Raw genomic sequence first — 15,827 nt, 5'->3', positions numbered from 1 at the left:
TTTTTTTTATTTTTTTATACTCACTATATGTTCCATTCTATGATTCGATGAAGTGGGCTGTAGCCCACGAAAGCTTATGCTCAAATAAATTAGTCTCTAGGGTGCCAGAAATACTCCTGTTCTTTTTGTGGATACAGACTAACATGGCTCCTACTCTGAAATCTCTCTTACCTAGGTGAGATACAGATCTAGCGAATTTTCGAGTACTAGAAGAGCCGAGGTGAAGGTGGAGTGCAAAACTGGTTTTGCCCTTGACTGTTTCTATATAAATTATTTTAAAAACTGTTCCAAGGATGCTAGCTCCTAACTTCCATTGCTTTGCTGAATGCTGATAAGCTTCTTTGTTCTCTGCTGGGTGGAGGAGAAATGCAATTTTTTGACATCATTATTTATGTCTTCCAGAAAAAGAGAGTGAAGGGAGGACACAATAATCAGGCAGAATTAAAAATAAAAATAGAGAAGGGATAAGTTTGCTTTGTGCTTTGCAGTTCAACTTTAAATTTGAGCTGTGCTGAGCAAATTTCTCAGCTGCTCCCGGCAGCTCTGGAAAACGGGTGAGGTTGTGATGCAGGTGCTTAGAGAGGTGTATGATCTGGAGAGGAGAGTACTCTGATTATACAGCAGTAGAATTCTGTTTTGAGAAATGGTCACAGCCCCTCAGGGAAACTAGAGGCCAGTTTGTTAATGTTCAGTATTTTTACACAGCTAACGCTAGAGCCTGGACAAATTGAGTGAGATGAGTTAGTCCCACTCTGATGAGATGCGTCTGAGAGCGACTCCGTTGGCCAAACAATGCACTAAATTACAACATACAGTATTCTCCTGGACCCGTTGGCAATAGGAAAATACCAATAGGAAATAGGCAATAGAAAAAGGCCATTATATAATGACCTATTTGGAGCAGGGACTCTTGTGGGCTCTGAAACAGTGTGCTTAATGGTACAGAGTGTCTCCGTGCCCAAGCTGAAATGACTGCATTTACAACCAAGTAATGTTTGCCACAGAAGTGGAAAAGAGGGCACTGCTTCCTTTGACAGCTAGATTCAGGCCATGTGCCTGTCCCTTCTCCCAACCACCTGGACTCTTGCTCAGAAATCTGGGATGCAGCAGAAAGGGTCTGGAATATCTTCCACGTTGTGGAAGACAGAAGCACATGACTCCAAAAGGTGATATTCCAAAGGACCAGAGGCTATTCATTTAGCTTGTTGGTTTAACAAAAAAATATGTGGAGTTTTTAACAGGAACCCAGATTAATAAATGAAAGCAACAAAAGCCAAAGGAGAATTCTCTAACAATGCTACACAAGGACAGGTTTGCTATCCTCCCAGCACACGAGTGACTTGGGGTGACATCTCCCTAGATATCTGTTCTTCCTGAGCCAACCCTTGGATTCAATTAACCTTCCTGTGGAATTCTCAGGGCTTTTATAGATAAGAGAACTCCCAGGATTCCCTTATTAAGAGGCTCTGTGCCTTCTTTCCCAACAGGCACAAAACCAAAATCATCCTCAAACAAAGAAAAAACTTATTCTGTCAATTGTCTGATCCAGCCAAGGTCATCTCAGTAGGGTACCATGGCTCAGGATAACAATTATTACCTGGAAAACAGGTAAATAGTTACAGTCTAATTAGACTGATTTTCCTGTCTTATTTATCAGTCCTGCTACTTTATTAAGATCCTTCTTTTACATATTTTATATTTGTTTCCTCTCCTCTTGTAACTTTTTTTACATGTCACTATTAAATCCCAATCAAGTTTAAAGAGAGAAAGTTTGGATCCCAGTTCAGCCCGTCTGGATGCATTGTGACACTGGGGTGATGGTGTAGGAATGTCTCACTAATGAGCCAAACACACTCAGGAGGAATATTTGACATTCCAAGTAGCTGGTGGGTAATTGTAGCTTTTAAAATGTTATGAGTTGAAAAAAAATGTGAAAAAGAGGCAAAGGAAGTTAGAAAAAATTAACAGGAACCATTTATTCTCTTCTGCATCCTAGTATGGATAAACCCAGTGTCCCATTAGTTGTGTAAAAGTATGCAGACAGTCTCTCAATATCAATCTATTTGCTAAGCTGTCCTGGCTGTTTGATCAGTAATAGGTTCATTCTAAAGCCATCAACTGCTGTTTGCTATAGAGTTTTGCTGGCCTGTTGTGAAGAGATCTGGCCAGGGATGTTGACAAATGTCTTTTCTGAGTGAGAAAGCTCCCTGCTGAGGTCTGAGCATTCCCTGAATCAGATCCTTCTTTGGCACTTGTATATCTTAGCAGTGATGCTGTTATTATTCCTATAATGAACTGAGGAGCTCAGAGGGAGATATGAGGATATACACCCATACCAGCCACAGTTCCTTTGGTCAGGGACTACATCTTCATAGCCCATTAATGAAACTCTTTTACTGGCTACTGCAACCTGACCTAAGGCTAGTATTCCCTCCCTGATAGATACTGAGGGTTTGTCTACATGGGGACACTCAGTAAAATTAATCCGAATTAACTAAAGGAGTCAGGGCCGACCCACAACATTTTGGCACCTGAGACGGGGAGCTCAAATGACGCCCCATGCCCCCTTGCTTGGGCCAAAAGTTTGAAAGGTCTCAATTCTGCCGCCTTCCTGTTCTACTCCTCTCATGCTACTGATCTGCTACCTACCCCAATAAAGGAGAACTAACAACTTAAAATGCCTTGTTCAAAAATTTTAAGTAACACTTAACTTTCAAACGCCTGAAAAGCAAATGTAATTTTTCTTGTCTGCATAGTAAACACTGGCATTTTTATCTGTTTGAATAATCAAAGTGGTGGTTTCAGTGCCTTCTTGGTTTGCAAGATTTGAAACTGCTTCTGAAGGTCCATAGTCTGGGCCAGCTCACCTCTACTGAGATGTTGCAGGCCGACCAGCCTTCTCCTGCGTCATTGTTGGAGTCGCGATGTGGTTTTCATTAAATTCAGCTTCAGAGAAGCTGCTTTCTCCACTGCAACTGTAACAGAGTGTTAGTATGCACAGAGCAACAAAAGATTGGAAAGAGGGTGGTCATCTTTTTTGTGCAATATTCAGAACAGCCTTTGGAGTGATTCTGCTGAAAATGTATCTTGAAAGGGCTTTCGTTCACACCTAATCATGATGCATCAATATGCGCATGCCATTCAGTGCCTCAACACTGTCTCTAGTGCTGCATTGCTGGTGTAGGTCTTTTTTAGGTATGTGGGAGTTGGAATATCAATACAACATCCAAATATACTGGCTGTTTTTGTTCCTGGAGCTGCATGAAACGTTCTTCAAATTAACCGTATTGCCCGTCTAGTACTGGTTAAAGAATTCAACTTTGAATTGTTGTTTGAGTCTTTTATGGGATATCCTGTTACCTTGGTTGCAAACTTGTGTTCTTCTTCCGGTGACTCTTGATATTCTTGAATGGCGTGGAAAATCAGCCAGTTTGACGTTCCTCTGCCAACTTCTTGCATCTTCAGAATGTTTTAATTCCCTCATCTAGGCCGTAAGACTGTATGTATGACTTTGCTTTGTCCAGTTGTTCCTTGTCCAGATATATAAGGCCAACACCTTGGAGTCTCTTGCTTATAACATTCTACTTTCAAACGTATGTCATGCCCATAATGTAAGCAACACAGAAATTGAGTTATAGTATGTTTTTGGTTGATTCCATTTCCCATGTAGCTACTGTTCTTTCCATGAACAGTTTCCTGCCATTATGGAGGATACTGCTATGACAAACTTATGGCATTCGTTTATCTTCCCAATTTTTGGTGTGTGTTAGGTTTATACTCCACTACGTCATTCCATGTTGTGGCACTCAGTGCGTTCAGTGTCAGAGAGGATGTTCCCAGATGTTGCTTCAAAATTTGCCACCGATGAGTTGATGCAGAGAAAAATACATTAGATGCTCTGAATTACATTAAAAAATTCAGCATCTACTAGAAGCTGATGCCTGCATCACTGGACACAAGTTCAATGAATGAGAACCTGCATGGACAAAAAAAAGCTCGTGTCTTAACTCTTCGATGCGTGTCTGCATTCCTCTGTTCTTTCTCTCACGTTGGCCCATTATTGTAGTTCCTGAACCTCTATGTCAGCTATTTGCAATTCTGTACCTTTCCAGCTTTTTAGATGCACATTTATCATACTAGCTCCTGCTAGTTCCATCATGTCAATAATTCTAGAAAACGCTCTCTGCTTGTCACCATTGCAGGGACATTTTCCTTAGGCTTCCTGTTGTTGTTACAAAATGCACCATTAAGTCATTTCCGTATGGGCTGATCATCAGGTGTGCGTCCGAATACAGAGATAATATCTTGCTGACCTCAATCTGCCACAATCTTCAGTTTGACTTTTGTGCCATAACTGTGTGATCTTCATTTTTAAATTGTCTTTCCAAGGTAGTGGTGTGTGCACATTTTTGTGGTGGTCTCTTAGATTGCTCCTGGGTACAGCATCAAACTCAGCCATCGCTCCCATTTTAAGGAGTTTCCATGGTTGTGGCACATACAGCTGATCTTGAAATGCACGCAGTTGCTAGTCTTTTTGGGTTAGCAAGGGCATTCTCACCAGGCAAATAGCTTATTCAGAAACATCCAGTAAAGAGACTCTGATGCAATCTTCTCTGATGCTGATCATCTTTGGTGGCCTTTAACCTTTTAGGGGTACGTCCAAACTATCCACTGATCGTGGGTAACGAATTGACGTTAATCGGGATCAATATATCACGTCTATCTAGACGTGATATATCAAATCCCCGAACCGCGCTCCTCGTTGATCCAGAACTCCACCAGGGTGAGCGGCGTGCGGAATCTATGGGGGGGCCACGGCCGTCAATCCCATGCGTTGAGCGTAAGTTGAAATCAGAGATTTCAAACTTCAGCTACGGCTATTCTTGTAAGCTGAGTTGCGTATTACATTGACACCCCTCTTCCCCAATTAGACCAGGCCTTAGTCTCATCTCTCAAGGTTTTCCACCTATGGAATGCTCTCTGTGACTTGTTGCCTTCTCCTGGCATGCCAGTTTCTAGCCAGACTTTTTCCAGCCTTTGTTCCTGTAAGACCCAATGTGTCTGGACATTTCGACTAGAAGAGTTTGTACAAAACACTATGCAATATTCTGGGTTTTTTGAGGACATTAAGCCATGGGCCTCTCCATTTGGTCACCATTGGGATTTTCACACCAGTAATGTATTGATGGAAACTTTCTGTTTTCATTGTCTTTGGGGAACATTGAAGTTTCATTGTGTGGCCCATGAATACAAGGACGTCCCTCAGGAGGCCGCTTCAAGTGGGTCCACCAGTCCTGGATTTATCTAGACTTAAGGAAACTAAACTCGCAGCACGGTTTCTTGCACTTCACCACACTCTTTTCTCTTGATCTACACTTTTCTTCAGAAAAAATGTGCATAGTTACACTCCATTTGAGACGGAGATATGGTGCTGCAGTAGCTGCCAGGTCACCTGCACTCTGACTTGGAAGATCAGGCATCTCCTACCACTCACATCCCGCCTGGGGCCAGAAGTCCTCACCTGAACATTTGTGTCTATGTATCTCAGGAGAGCTCCTTCCTGCTTAGATAGAAAGCTAATATCACATTTGACACTCATTTCATATATATCTGAATGCTGCCCCCCCCCAAAAAACAGGGGCGTTTTCTTCTTTCTCTCATGATGCTGTTCTGTGCAGCTATAGCAGCATCCAACACTCAGTTGGAGGTGGACATAAGTCGGACTTTGGTAGCAGGGCCTGAGTGAGGGAAGATATTAGGGTCTTAAGGGCCTAACTGGCTCCTACTACTTCAGTTGACTACCTGTTCTCCTCAAGTGGGTTCAGGGAAGCAGCAGGAAACAAGAAGCTCCCTGAGAAGCTGGGTTAATCAGTCCAAGCTCCTGGGGGTGCTAGAGAGGTACATAAGAGGCTCCTCCGCATCTCTCTCCCTGCAGCTCCTGCTGCTTTCTGTTATTCCCTCTCACCTTTTCTCCTGCCTGTTATGTCTCTTGTGCCCTTCTTCCTCCAGCACAGCACTCCACCATCTCTGTGCATCTGGAGCAGAGAGAATACATATGCACCAGCAGCAGACACAATTTTCTACACTCTGGGTCCTAGTGGTGCCCCCCCACCCACAGTCTGGCACCTGAGGCGGCCACCTCAGTTTGCCTCATGGTAAGGCCAGCCCTGAAAGTAGTACATTTGAAGTAGCTTAGTTAAACTGCATTAAACCCCTGAGTGGATACTCTCATTCAGAATTAAAGGGGCCTTAATTCAGTTAATTCTCTTCCACAGTGAACTGGAGAAAAAGACCCTGTGCCATCTTGAAACCCAGACCTCTCTTCTAAGGGTATATCTACACTGCAGTGAGACATCCACAACCGGCCTGTGCCATTTGATTGGAGCTTGCGGGGCTTGGGCTAAGGAGCAGTTTAATTGTAATGTATCCTTGCAGGGTCCGGAGCCTGAGCTCCAGCCTGAGCCCAAATGTCTATACCACAATTAAACACCTCCTTAGCCCAAGTCAGCAGGCATGTGCCAGTCACGGGTTTTTAATTGCAGTGTGGACATACCCTGCAATGCTACATCCCTTCTGTCAGAGAAATGTGAATATAACCTTCCTGCAAGGCAGGATTTCAAATTATCTTGGGAGCCTAAAAAATCAGCACTGTGTATTTCAGTCACAGTTTGGACACCCAACCACTTTATGGCATCAAAGAGTCAGAACACATGGTCCTTGCAACAAGGAGGCATTGACAGGAAATTCTGGTCTCCCCAGCTCCGATTTCTAGGTGTAGTGTTCCATTACTCCCATTTCCATGTTTATATTACCTAAGTGTTCATGGACTCCAGAGTCTCAGGGTCATCACATCCTCCTTTGTCTCCAATCTGATCACTGCAGACACCAAGTCGTATTCCTCTTTCACTTTCACTAGTCATGTGACCACACAAGCAAAGGATCTGTCAACCAGGTACATATTATAGTAGTCCTTTACAGAGAGAAGAGTGCATTAGCTTTCTCTCTGTATGTGACCCACACTTTACTCTGTTCCACACCTTAAACCCACTTTCTATTATAGATGGGTTGATGAGGCAGTTATTTGTGACTATATTGGGTTCAGACTAGGGTTGAGATACAAGGTATCAGTTCAAGGTTGAATTGGGTAGGATTTGAGTTTGATGGCACTCAGATGTGCAGCAGTGGGCTTGTAATAAACAGACAGAAAAGATAAAAATCTTATGAGCTGTTCTCATGAGATTTCCACCCCAAATGGTGGAAGTCACATAGCATCAACAGAGTTTGTGATCTTTCCTCCATCTCAAATGGCAAACATCTCACAAGCTTACTTGTTCTTAAAAGGTTTGTGCCATATTGCAACTGACTCACAAGAATGGCTGTTCTCATAAAATTTGCTCAGACTCCTCTCTGCCCAAATCCCCTCCACTCCTCAGACACCAGTGGATTTAACCCTCACATTAAATTTGGAACTGTCTTGCACATTGCTGGGGTCAACTCATAATTAATAATAATAATAAATGATAACATTCTGAATTTTCCCTTCACAGCTTCCCTCACAGCACCTCTAGTTAACGGCCAGCCTTAGCTGCAGGTTTCAGCAGTCCCAAATGCAGGCTGTGTGTCCTAGATTGGACACAGCTCTCCATGTCCAGCAAAAGGCACCAGACCCATGTTCAAAAAGTGGGATACTCCTGCTGTTTTCAAGGTGGGTGGTATCGCCTGACTCATGAGTCAGAGAGACTGCAATGACTGGACTGTGCTGTTACATGTTAAATCATTGTTTGTCCCCCATTTAGGAAAATATTTGTCCCTTGACAAACCAAGGTGACTTTTGCTCTTTTTGCTTCCTCTTAATACACTGGATTTTCAAAGCTCTCATTTTTAGAACATTCTATTTCCAGTCCCAGGAGAGACAAGGTGACGAGTCAACTTTCCTGATAAAAGCCTCCTGGTATTTTTACACTACATAGTGGCTCTGTTTAGTTTGTGCTATATTTAAATAAAAAAAGAAATCCTTCTGTTCCAGTGAGAGAAAAATAACTCTGACCACGTTATTATGAACAACAAGTTTTTCTTCTGCGATGCAATAAATTCATCTGAGCTGGGATCAGTATTGGGAAGATGTTTTCATAATTACAGGTTGGTATGGATCTGAAGTGGCTCTTAAACTGGCCTAATTAGAGAGGTCTAAAAATAAAATCAGAGTAGCTATATAGAAAGTTGCTCTTATTTTATATATATGAATGAATGTCCCACAAATATGTGCTGTTTCTCCTGTGTACAGATAGATTTGACAGTTGTTTCCTTCCCATAGTCTGTTCAGGGAGAGGTGTAGAAGCTTTCTGAGTGAATTTGCAGTACTGGGCTCTATTCAGGGGGCATTTCAGGGTGCTAGTATCACACACCTGGGCAGCTATTCACACACTCAGTGCTTTTCCCTTCCCAACAGGCTCAGGGACAGAGTCAGCTGGAGAAAGAAACAAGGGATGCCTCTTCTCACCTTCCCTCACTTCTCAAAAGTGATCCCTGTCCATATCAGGGTGGGGCTGCAATTGTCTCAGATGGCATCAGACCCTGATTTAGCAGATGTCTCCATTTTTAACTGAGTGCTCACTGGCTCGGTTCTGTTCTTGGAAAGAGCCCTCCTGTTAGGGAGAGTCCATCCATGGCTGTTGGTAGAGTCCTCTGTTGTTGTTGATCCCTTGTCCACCTAAATGGAGCACAAGAGGAGTTCCTCTACAATAATTCAGTTGAAAACCTTAGATGTTGCCTAATTAATATTTTTGACACAACAGTTGCACAAGCAGCACATAGAACCACTGGGTGCAAGCTTAGTGTGCCAGCTGGGCGCGAGGGGCAGGCAGCTGCACATGAGGTTAAGGTGGTGGTCTGATTTTTGGAAGAGGCTTGTGAGGCATTGATGGTGATGGGTGCATGCACATGTCTGTATTGTAGGTGGTGGGTTTGAGTGGGGCTATAGTGTTTCTCTTCGGGCAGAACGCTCCCCTTCTCTGCCTGAGCCATTTGGGAGTCTCTTGTTCTCGGATTTGTTAATGGAAATTTCAAACAATGTTTTATTACAATCCTTCCTCTCTACTCTGACCTTACACGCAGCGTGTCACTTCTTGGAGAGCCTCACTATCACTGAACTTATGAAGTCTTCCATTTTGATCATGAATGCTTGACGTCTGCTCCTTCAGAGTCAGAGTTGCCAACAGAGCTCATTCCTCTTAAGTCTTAGTTTAGTTATTTTTTTATTTAAATTTTGGAGATAGCTCCCTCACCCTTTGCTTAAAAACGTTGTGAGGGAATTTAAGGCTCATGAAAATGAAGGACACATGAATGTGAAGGGCTGGTTATTATATAATGCTCATTCCACTGTTTTATAATAAAATAATAAACATTTAGAATGTATACAGCCCTTTATGTTCAGAGCAATTTACAAATACAAGCCAATTAACCCTCACTACATCAATGTCCAGGAAGTATTGTTGTTCCTTTTTTTTTAAATAGATGGAGAAATTGGACAAGAGAAGCAAAATGACTTGCTTAAGGCCACATTGTGGATCAGTGGCTGAGCTCTCTCTCGGGCAGGGACCAGCTTTTTGTTCTGTGTTTGTACAGCAGCTAGCACAACGGGCCCTGGTGCATAACTAAGGCTCCTACCCCCCCTACTGCAGTACAAAAAAGCAACAAAAGCAAAAAATCTGGACTGACCCTCACCCCTTTGCTCATTTCTTTACATCACAGTGTCTTCCATTACCGATGATATTTTAATCAAACATAATGATTTTCTCAGCTCTCTCTCTTGGCGAGAAGGATCACCGTTAGCACTTGTTAAAAATGTGGGTGTACTGAAGCCCTCTACTTTAGTAAGTGTTTTTGGTGCAAGCATAATGAGGTCTTATCCATGATGGGACTCCCAGGGACTATGGAAATATGTACGTTTGTCAGTAGTTTAATTACTTGGGCCTTTAGTTTCTCCAGCACTTTTGCACAAATACCAGCCACCAAGTGAACATTAATTTCTTGAGCTGTTCAAAAACCTCTTTCAAAACGAAACCAAAGCTCTGTCTCTGACAGTACCTACATTTCACTGCTAAGGAGCATCCTCAGGGCTGTTATCTTGCTGTATTGTCTTCTGTGGTGAAGAGCAATGGGCAGAAATAATTTAGCTCCCTGTAATCTCCTTATCCTCTCTGATTGCTTCTTTAAATTTACACTATGGTTGTCAAAATGATCCATTGACTATCCTGCAAGCGTCCTGCTTCTGAGTTACTTGTAAGAATGTTTGATTTATTATAACATGTTCTTCAACTATCTCCTTAGCTCTGTTAATCTCCATTTCTGTAGTTCCTTTCTGACAGCCTCACCTGGGCTATATTACCATAACTTTAAAGGACAACTTTTTGGTCAAAACCTTTGCCATTTAAACATGCTAGGTTTCTATTCTCCACCTTCTCTCTTCCTTTTTTTTTTTTTTTCTGGAAATTCTGTGACTTGAATAAAGCTGATTAAATGAATTTGAATTTCCCTTCAGGATGCTTCTAGCTGGAGAAGGGCCCCAAACAGAACCCAAGGTTCAAATACCCCAGAACTTGGGTGGTACTCAAAATCGGTTGCAAGTGGTCCCTAACTTCATAATGGGCTAATCTAAATCTTGGGCTCTGAACAGCCCCATAGCTTTGGGATGTTTCATATCACCTCACCTCTACTGAGACTATCTCCAGTTGTAACCCCCTGTGCTATTGCATATGCTTTTGCCCTGATGTGTTACTTGGTAAACCTCTTCTATTATAACCAGCCATGGCACAAAAATCTCAGTAAAGAATAAGGAGAAAACAAAGATCTGAGGTCTGGTACAGATGAGACATGCTCAACTTCCTGCTGAGAATACAGTGGTAATTTGAGACATGCCATCCATGTGAACTCACAGGGCAGCTTCCAAATGATTCTTCAGCCATCTCAAACTGCCAGCTTAGGTTTCTTTCAGCATAAGTGCCACACATTTATGACCCACATTACATATGTGATAGAACAGCAACGAGGGTGCGGTTCACCTGAGATACCCACTCTGACCAAGGGAGCTGGAAACCTTTGCTTAGGTGAAAAGTAGTATGTACATCTGTCTTCTGGGTTGTTCTGATTGAGCTATTTGGCCAGGGAAATCCACAAGTGCACATTCAGTGGTTCCACCTACAGCTAATGCTATGGTTATTGCATTACAGTATGGTATAGCCTAACAGCTGTGTTGGTTTAAAATACAGATAAACTGATTTCATCTAGTTTTCCTGTTTATTTAAATACTTGTTCTTTGATGCCCAAGACCACTCTAGCAGTTGCTTGGGACTGTAGTCAGCTTCCTCTTTGGGAACCACGTATGGAGCACACAAACCACTGGAAAATTATAAGGAGTTTCTATCAGGAACCTAGAGAATAATTTTGTTTCCAGGGCCCAGGCCTACAGGCTGTACTAAACCTGAGTCTTGCATAGTTTTCTGTTTAGGCAAAAAAAAGGTGACGCTTAGGGGGAAAAGGCAATTTTTTTTCTAGTGAAAAACTTAAGCTAGGGTATTTCTAGTGATTCTTCTTCAGCTTTTATTGGTATTCAAAGAAAAACCAGGAAAGATGGTAACTCCCCCAAATCAGGATAAACCACATTTTGGACACAAATAAGATGCCTTGATATAAGGGTATATATGATGGGGGTGACTATGGAAGATACAACATGCAATGTAAGTGTGTTTGACTAAAAGGGTTACCGCCACCCTCCCCCTCTCAAAGAACAGAGGTTGCTAATTCACTAAAGGATCCCAGGGAGCCTGGGAAAAACAAACAGGTTCTTTTGGGCAGGGAAGAGTTTTTCAGGATTCCTTTCTTGGCAGGCAACTAGGCAGTCTGCCTTCCTCCTTTGTAAGAGCCAGCCAAACTGTCCTGGTTCCTTCTAGTGGGGAATGAAAATAACGGAAGGGCTTCCATTTGATAGAGTCAAATAATAATAACAGGGTCAAGAAGATCAGTGCTGCTTCTCCCTCTTTTACAAGGAGACAATGGGAGATTGTGAGCTCCCAGGCTAAGGGCACTTTGCAGGTGCTCAGTAAAGAATATTTCTCCTTTCAGAAAGCACAAAACTGACCAGTCTGATGGCTTCAGGCCAACTAACTCAGACAACTCTCTAACCAGCACATACACACCACCTCCACCCAGAACAGTCTCCAACCCAAAAGCACCTGGGCACACACCCTATATAAGCCTGCCTCTTAATGAGCCACAGCTGAAAGTCCTTTCATAGAATACCAGGGTTGGAAGGGACTTCAGGAGGTCATCTAGTCTAACCCCCTGCTCAAAGCTGGACCAATTCCCAACTAAATCATCCCAGCCAGGGCTTCGTCAAGCTGGACCTTAAAAACTTCTTGCAACAAGGGCACACTGTTGACTCATATCCAGCTTCTCGTCCACTGTAACCCCTAGGTCCTTTTCTGCAGAACTGCTGCCTAGCCATTCGGTCCCTAGTCTGTAGCAGTGCATGGGATTCTTCCGTCCTAAGTGCAGGACTCTGCACTTGTCCTTGTTGAAACCTCATCAGGTTTCTTTTGGCCCAATCCTCTAATTTGTCTAGGTCCCTCTGTATCCTATCCCTACCCTCCAGCGTATCTACCACTCCTCCCAGTTTAGTGTCATCTGCAAACTTGCTGAGAGTGCAGTCCACGCCATCCTCCAGATCATTAATGAAGATATTGAACAAAACTGGCCCCAGGACCGACCCTTGGGGCACTCCGCTTGATACGGCTGCCAACTAGACATGGAGCATTGATCACTACCCGTTGAGCCCGACGATCTAGCCAGCTTTCTATCCACCTTATAGTCCATTCATCCAGCCCATACTTCTTTAACTTGCTGGCAAGAATACTGTGGGAGACCGTATCAAAAGCTTTGCTAAAGTCAAGGAATAACACATCCACTGCTTTCCCCTCATCCACAGACCCAGTTATCTCCTCATAGAAGGCAATTAGGTTAGTCAGGCATGACTTGCCCTTGGTGAATCCATGCTGACTGTTCCTGATCACTTTCCTCTCCTCTAAGTGCTTCAGAATTGATTCCTTGAGGACCTGCTCCATGATTTTTCCAGGGACTGAGGTGAGGCTGACTGGCCTGTAGTTCCCCGGATCCTCCTTCTTCCCTTTTTTAAAGATGGGCACTACATTAGCCTTTTTCCAGTCATCCGGGACCTCCCCGATGCCATGAGTTTTCAAAGATAATGGCCAATGGCTCTGCAATCACATCCGCCAACTCCTTTAGCACCCTTGGATGCAGCGCATCCGGCCCCATGGACTTGTGCTGTCCAGTTTTTCTAAATAGTCCTGAACCACTTCTTTCTCCACAGAGGGCTGGTCACCTCCTCCCCATGCTGTGCTGCTGCCCAGTGCAGCAGTCTGGGAGCTGACCTTGTTTGTGAAGACAGAGGCAAAAAAAGCATTGAGTACATTAGCTTTTTCCACATCCTCTGTCACTAGGTTGCCTCCCTCATTCAGTAAGGGGCCCACACTTTCCTTGACTTTCTTCTTGTTGCTAACATACCTGAAGAAACCCTTCTTGTTACTCTTAACATCTCTTGCTAGCTGCAACTCCAAGTGTGATTTGGCCTTCCTGATTTCACTCCTGCATGCCTGAGCAATATTTTTTATACTCCTCCCTGGTCATTTGTCCAATCTTCCACTTCTTGTAAGCTTCTTTTTGTGTTTAAGATCAGCAAGGATTTCACTGTTAAGCCAAGCTGGTCGCCTGCCATATTTACTATTCTTTCTACACATCGGGATGGTTTGTTCCTGCAACCTCAATAAGGATTCTTTAAAATACAGCCAGCTCTCCTGGACTCCTTTCCCCTCATGTTATTTTCCCAGGGGATCCTGCCCATCAGTTCCCTGAGGGAGTCAAAGTCTGCTTTTCTGAAGTCCAGGGTCTGTATTCTGCTGCTCTCCTTTCTTCCTTGTGTCAGGATCCTGAACTCGACCATCTCATGGTCACTGCCTCCCAGGTTCCCATCCACTTTTGCTTCCCTACTAATTCTTCCCTGTTTGTGAGCAGCAGGTCAAGAAGAGCTCTGCCCCTAGTTGGTTCCTCCAGCACTTGCACACCAGGAAATTGTCCCCTACACTTTCCAAAAACTTCCTGGATTGTCTGTGCACCGCTGTATTGCTCTCCCAGCAGATATCAGGGTGATTGAAGTCTCCCATGAGAACCAGGGCCTGTGATCTAGTAACTTCTGTTAGTTGCCTGGAAGAAAAGCTCTGAGCAGTCATACTGCTCTCTTTACATACAATGCAACTCCCCACCTTTTCTGCCCTGCCTGTCCTTCCTGAACAGTTTATATCCATCCATGACAGTACTCCAGTCATGTGAGTTATCCCACAAGTCTCTGTTATTCCAATCACATCATAGTTCCTTGACTGTGCCAGGACTTCCAGTTCTCCCTGCTTGTTTCCCATGCTTCTTGCTTTTGTGTATAGGCACTTAAGATAACTCGCTGATTATCCCGCTTTCTCGATCTGAGACAGGAATCCTCCCCTCTTGCACTCTCCTGTTCGTGCTTCCTCCCATGGCTTTCCTCCCACACTGGCAGTTAATGCAGCTTGGATTAGCTATGGCAGAAGCTCTTTAACTTAACCTCTTCCCTACCCAGCTGGTTGCAGGGTACATACCCCTGTCACAGTGAAGATACACAATATATATCTGTAAGTTTACATGTCTATATATACATATAAAATGGGTGAGTTGTGGCAGGCTTTTCCTTACCTTCCCCATTCCAGCGTGACCATGTCCCAGCTTGACCACGACAGGGAAATTTGGGGTTGTGAGCTGAAAGACAGAAGAAAGAACCCCATTAGTATCTCTGTGGCAGTTCTTATCACCCAGCTACCTTCTTGCTGGGAAGCTGAATCACCATGTCATGGTCAAAGAAGGATGGTCCTGTGAGAAAACAGTGAACAATATTTTTTTTTTACAGATCTCTAAATGATTCTGATACGGAGGCTAAGAAGAGTTCCTCAGAGTCAACCCCTCTCAAAAGCAGCAACTTCAAACACTCCACCTGCACTTCTTCTGCTTTGGGTCTTTCCCAGTCTCTCGCCTTTATTTTGGTCCCTTACTTTTTCTGTCACTGTCCCCATTCCCTCCCTATATATTTAACCTGCACCTGCAGTTTTCACTGGAGGTAACACAGCGTTTCAAGGGTGAAATGAGAATCTGAGTTATTTTCACAAACTCCTTCCCAACTCCCAGCAGTTCTCATTCCCTATCTGCATCCCCTTTCCCCTGGCAGTGGTGGTGATGTGTGTGTAGGGGGGGAAAGAGGGAGGGAATGGATGCCAACTTTTGGGTCCAACTCACAAAGACAATACGCTAGTACAACTCTCTTGCAGTGTCTTTCACGGGCAGGTATCATAGGCTGGGAGAGGCTGAGCCTCCCCAAACAGCCAGGTGTGGCCCTGCCTAGCCTCTGCCCCCAGGTCCCCTCCTGCTTCCCTCTCTGTGACTCTTGTTGTTCCCCATGCCGTGGCTCAGCACTCTGGGACTGGGGGCACTGGAGCCACACTGCCTGCCTGTCCGGCACTCCAGGGCTGGGGCAGCCTGGGGTGGGGAGGCCTCTGGGCTCCAGCAAGGGGTGGAGGGAGTGGAAGGGATGGGGCCTCAGGCAGAAGGGGCAGGGCTGGTGGCTAGCGTTCCCGAGCTGGAGGTTTACATGCCGCCCATGGTGTCTTGTCTCACTTTCTCTCCTCCGAATTCACAATATCATATGCGGGGGGGGGAAGGGGGGAAGGGGAGGAGGA

General features: G+C 44.2%; 1 protein-coding gene across 1 annotated transcript in view; it reads right to left on the bottom strand.

Annotated features, from left to right (window-relative positions):
- Positions 1–15,827, bottom strand: part of SYN3 (synapsin III) — a 290,187-nt gene that overhangs the window by 28,579 nt on the left and 245,781 nt on the right. The window contains exon 7 of the mRNA XM_032786144.2: positions 14,794–14,856. Within this exon, the coding sequence (XP_032642035.1) occupies positions 14,794–14,856 (63 nt within the window). The remainder of the gene's footprint in view (positions 1–14,793; positions 14,857–15,827) is intronic.

This window comes from Chelonoidis abingdonii, chromosome 1 (genome assembly GCF_003597395.2).
Source record: "Chelonoidis abingdonii isolate Lonesome George chromosome 1, CheloAbing_2.0, whole genome shotgun sequence".
Lineage (NCBI taxonomy): Eukaryota > Metazoa > Chordata > Testudines > Testudinidae > Chelonoidis > Chelonoidis abingdonii.
The sequence above is the reverse complement of the archived record's forward strand: the minus strand, read 5'-3'. Positions and strand labels throughout refer to the sequence as shown.